The sequence below is a fragment of the Chrysemys picta genome, unplaced genomic scaffold, assembly GCF_011386835.1.
Source record: "Chrysemys picta bellii isolate R12L10 unplaced genomic scaffold, ASM1138683v2 scaf4692, whole genome shotgun sequence".
In the NCBI taxonomy this organism is placed as follows: Eukaryota; Metazoa; Chordata; order Testudines; family Emydidae; genus Chrysemys; species Chrysemys picta.
In genome coordinates, this window is record NW_027057392.1 from 1 (window position 1) to 3999 (window position 3999).

Sequence of the window (3999 nt, forward strand, 5' to 3'; positions counted from 1 at the left end):
CCAGTGGTCATGGCACTGGCCTGGGACTTGGGAGCCCTGTGGTCAAGTCCTTGCTCTGCCACAGACTCCCCGTGTGACCTTGGGCAACTCCCTTAGCCTCAGGGCCTCAATCCCCAGCTGCCCAGCCAGGGTCAGAGCACTGCCCTGCCCCCTGGGGGTGCATGAGGGTAAATGCATTAAACTGGGAGGTGCTCAGCTCCTGCCATCATGGGGCTCAGATCAGTACCTTACCTGACTAAAAGGCACCAACAGCATGTCAGCTGCTCCCTGTTTCTGCTGTCCCCCGAGCACGGCCTTCCCACGGGCACGCTTGCCATTTTTTGAGTCTCCGCCTTTTCCCTGCTCCTCTTGCTGTGACCCATCTTTAAGGTGACCATATTTCCCAAAGGGAAAACAGAACACCCCGTGGGGCTGGCCTGAGCCCCTCCTCCTCCCCCCCCCCCCCCCACGGGGCTGCCTCGAACCACTCGCCTGAGTCCCTCCCCCCATGTGGGGCTGGCCTGAGCCGCTCACGCGAGCCCCCCTCCCTGTGCAGAGGGTAGGCAGGGCTGGGGCGAGCAGCAAAGCACATACGGGATAGGCCGACTATTTCCCAAAGGCTGGGGCCAGCGTCGCTGCTCACCCGAGCCCTGCCTGCCCCCCGCTGGATCCCGGCCTCCCCCCCACGTTCCTCTGCACCCCACTTTCTTGACAAAACTGGGTGTTTGTCCCGTTTGCCCTTGGAGACAAATGCCCACTTTTGCCAAAAAAAAGTCGGGACGCCCGGGACATGGCTTAAAAAAGGGACTTGTCCCAGCCGAAACGGGACGTAGGGTTACCCTACCCATCTTCCTCAGTATGGCGCCATTGAGCACGTGGCCGGCTGGGTTTGGCCAGGGCTGACCGACGCTGTGGCTTTGCCCTCTCTGCATCTCCCTTTCTCCTCTCCCCGCAGGGCAAGCGTGTGATCGGGGAGGACGGCGCCGAGGGCTACAGTGACTTGTTCCAGGAGAACGCCATGCTCCAGAAGGAGAACGCCACCTTGCGCATGTGGGTGAAGGCCATGCAGGAGGCCATTGATGCCATCAACAGCGAGGTCACCCACCTGATGAGCCAGGAGGCCAATTTGATACTGGCCAAGGCAGGTGAGCATGGGCACCTCCGGAGAACGTGTATGCGAGGTGGGGCATGCGGATCGGTCCCACGAAAATTACAGTCACCCCAGAGCTCAGGTCCAAGGGCAGCTGAGTGGCAGCCCAGCTCCTAGGTGTTTCTGATCTAGTCCGTGATCCTAATTCTGTCCCTCCAGGTGACGGCAACGAGGCCATCGGCGCCCTGATCCAGAACTACATCCGGGAGATCGAGGAGCTCAGGTGGGCGTGGGTCACGTTCTCTCCTTCCGCCCGTCTGGGGGGGCCACGTATCGCGTGCAGCTTGAGAGGACCTGCAAAGAGGCAGTGCGGGCTAGCCGGGGGGCTGCTGACCTGGGGCTCTGGAGGCCCAGATTCCCGCTCTGGCTCTGCCGCTCCCGGCTGGGTGACTGGTGCCGCGGGCACTGGGTTCAAATGGTAGGCTGGCATCGCAGCTCTGCCAATGACCTTGGGCAAGTCACTTCCCCTCTCTCTTGCCTTTGGTCTGATGCGACCATTTAGATTGTCGGTGCTTTGGGGCAGCGCCCGTCTCACGGGTGTGTGCAGCACCTGGCACAACAGGGCCTCGATCCCGTCTCTCTCGGTGCTGCTGAAATATAAATAAAAGCCCCACATTCGAGATGGAAATGTCTCCATCCTGTAGGGCGTCCTGTCCGGCCCTTGTGCTCCCAAGCTTTCTCTGGAGCCTTGGCTGATCCAGACTTAAATGCCTCCCAGGGGTGCATTGAAATGCAGTCTGATAGCTAGTGCTGCTCATATGTGGATTTCGTGCTGGAGAAACTGACAACCCTGGAGACAGGAATCCCCTCGCTCGTTCTGGGCCAGATTCTCAGCTGGTGTAAAATCAGCGTTGTCCCACTGGGGTCCCTGGAGCAATGCCGATTTACGCCCCTCCCGCTGAGGATCCAGACCCCGTCCGTAATGCTAGAAAACAGAGGTGCCCCACCGTGTCTAGCGCAGCCGCTGCTGAAGATTAACCCTTAGGCTGCCATGTCAGCGTATCACCGTGGCTGTTGAGAACTGGCTGTCGGCCATAGGGTTGCTTCTCTCCCGTTAGCGTTCAGACCTGGTGGGAAGCCCTGGGGCCTTTGTGACGTGGCCTGGGCTGCATTGCCATCTAAGTGAAGGCACTAAATCCATGAAGTGGCATCTGCTGTGACTCTTTGCTCCCACGAGAGGCATGCAGATGGTTAGTGGTGGCCATGCCAGCTTTCCTTCCCTGCGATGTCCTTCTGCAGCACCCCTCCCCGGGAGCAGAGCCCTGAGCCCCTTTGTCCGAGCTGAGCGAGGGCAGTTTAGTTTCCAGGCACACACTCTCCTGGTCACCCCTCCTTAGAGGTTGGGGGGAGGGGGTGTCTTTTCCCCTGGGGTTTTTGGACATCTGCCCAGGGCAGCAGATCTCCGTAACCAAAAGCCCCTCCGATCCCCAGGACAAAGCTCTTGGAGAGCGAAGCCATGAACGAGTCGCTCCGCCGGAGTCTGTCGCGGGTCTCCTCCAGGCCCCCGTACTCCCTGGGCTCATCTCCAGGCCCAGGCCTGGGGGCACTCAGCAGCCCCGTGGTCTCCATGGAGGCAGAGGCCACCGAAGTCCTCCGGCGGGCCAAGCAGGACCTGGAGCGGCTGAAGAAGGAGACCAAGCAGCGGAGGAAGAGGTGATGGCCAACTCCTTGCTGGGAACAGAGGGGGGGGGTCTGTTCTGGGTGCTCCCACCCCTGGCTCTTCATTATTATGGCAGGACCATAGTTATTGGGATGCCCACTTCTCCCTTGGCTTCCAGCCCTGGCACCCTCCAGCCCCCATCAGCCCTGCTGGTCCAGACATTGTCCTGCCCCATCCCTGGGAAGCCAAAGCCATACAGCAGAGAATCAGGACTCCTGGGTTCTTTTCTCAGCTCTGCCTCTGACGTGCCACATGACCTTGGGTGAGTCCCTTCCCCTCCTTGTGCCTCAGTCTCCCCATCTGGTAACACTTGTGCCTCAGTCTCCCCATCTGGTAACACCGTCTCTCTGGAGGGCAGTGAAGCTGGGTTCCTGAAGGGCTCTGAGATGGAGGGTGTTGGGGATGTATGGTCTAAGAGGACCATGTGCCAGGGCTCCCCTGTCACCGCGGTTCATCCCGTCTCTTCCTGGCAGCCCGGAGAAGGAGGCCTTTAAGAAGAGGCCAAAGCTGCAGCAGGAGAACGGGGAGGAGACGGACGAGAACGAGGAGGTGCGAGAGGCTTCCCCCGTGGAGTGGGTGGTGGGAGCCCGATTGCTAGCCAGAATGCCAGTGGCCTTCTCTGTGCCTCGCCCGTGGTTGGGGCAGCTGTGTCCTGCCGCACCCAGGGAGGTGGGGCAAAGCCCAGCCTGTCTGTGGGAATCGCAGGGGATCCGGGGGGCAGGGGCAGGGTCCATGACCACCCCCCCGTAGGGCAGCCAGTCTGCTGCTGTTTGGCCCCGCCTAGGTGTGGAGAGTGGGAGCAGGGCATGGCCGAGGATGGTGGGTAAGACAGTCCCCTCTGCCCCCTGGCAGTGCCCTGTGCCATCTGACACCCTGGCAACAGGTGGGGCAGGACAACTAGCCACAGGCCTTTCCATGCAGCTGGGCTTTGTCCTGTGAACTGTGTCCCCTCTGCCCCAGCCGTTCCGGAGGTTCTCATCAGGTCCTTCATTTTCAGCTGCCATCTCAGCGGGGAGGGTCGGGGGAGCTCCCCAGACATGGCCCACTCCCTTTGCACACAGGGATCAGCCCTGCCCCTGGCCCCGGGTCAAACGTCCTCTCTCCTGCCTCTGCCTGGCACTGGTTTCCGAGGCAATCGCTTTAATTCACCCACATCTGGGGGTGGCGGATGGGGAGAGGCCTGAGCCCCTGCGACGATAAGAGAGGGGCC

The 3999-nt window shown here is 61.1% G+C and overlaps 1 protein-coding gene across 1 annotated transcript; it reads left to right on the top strand.

Moving 5' to 3' along the window:
- The first annotated feature begins 783 nt into the window (after positions 1-783).
- On the top strand, positions 784-3958 carry LOC122172911 (kinesin-like protein KIF21B). The gene is made up of 4 exons (XM_065580526.1): positions 784-1124; positions 1289-1352; positions 2561-2782; positions 3263-3958. The coding sequence occupies exons 1-4, from the start codon at positions 998-1000 to the stop codon at positions 3537-3539; spliced, it is 690 nt and encodes a 229-aa protein (XP_065436598.1). The 5' UTR covers positions 784-997; the 3' UTR covers positions 3540-3958.
- The last annotated feature ends 41 nt before the right edge of the window (positions 3959-3999 follow it).

Bases quoted from the DNA above. Each gene is read 5' to 3' on its own strand.
- LOC122172911 (XM_065580526.1), top strand. From the start codon at position 998: ATGCTCCAGAAGGAGAACGCCACCTTGCGCATGTGGGTGAAGGCCATG. The intron at 1,353-2,560 runs GTGGGCGTGGGT...TCCGATCCCCAG, and splicing joins CGGGAGATCGAGGAGCTCAG to GACAAAGCTCTTGGAGAGCG. The intron at 2,783-3,262 runs GTGATGGCCAAC...TCTTCCTGGCAG, and splicing joins ACCAAGCAGCGGAGGAAGAG to CCCGGAGAAGGAGGCCTTTA.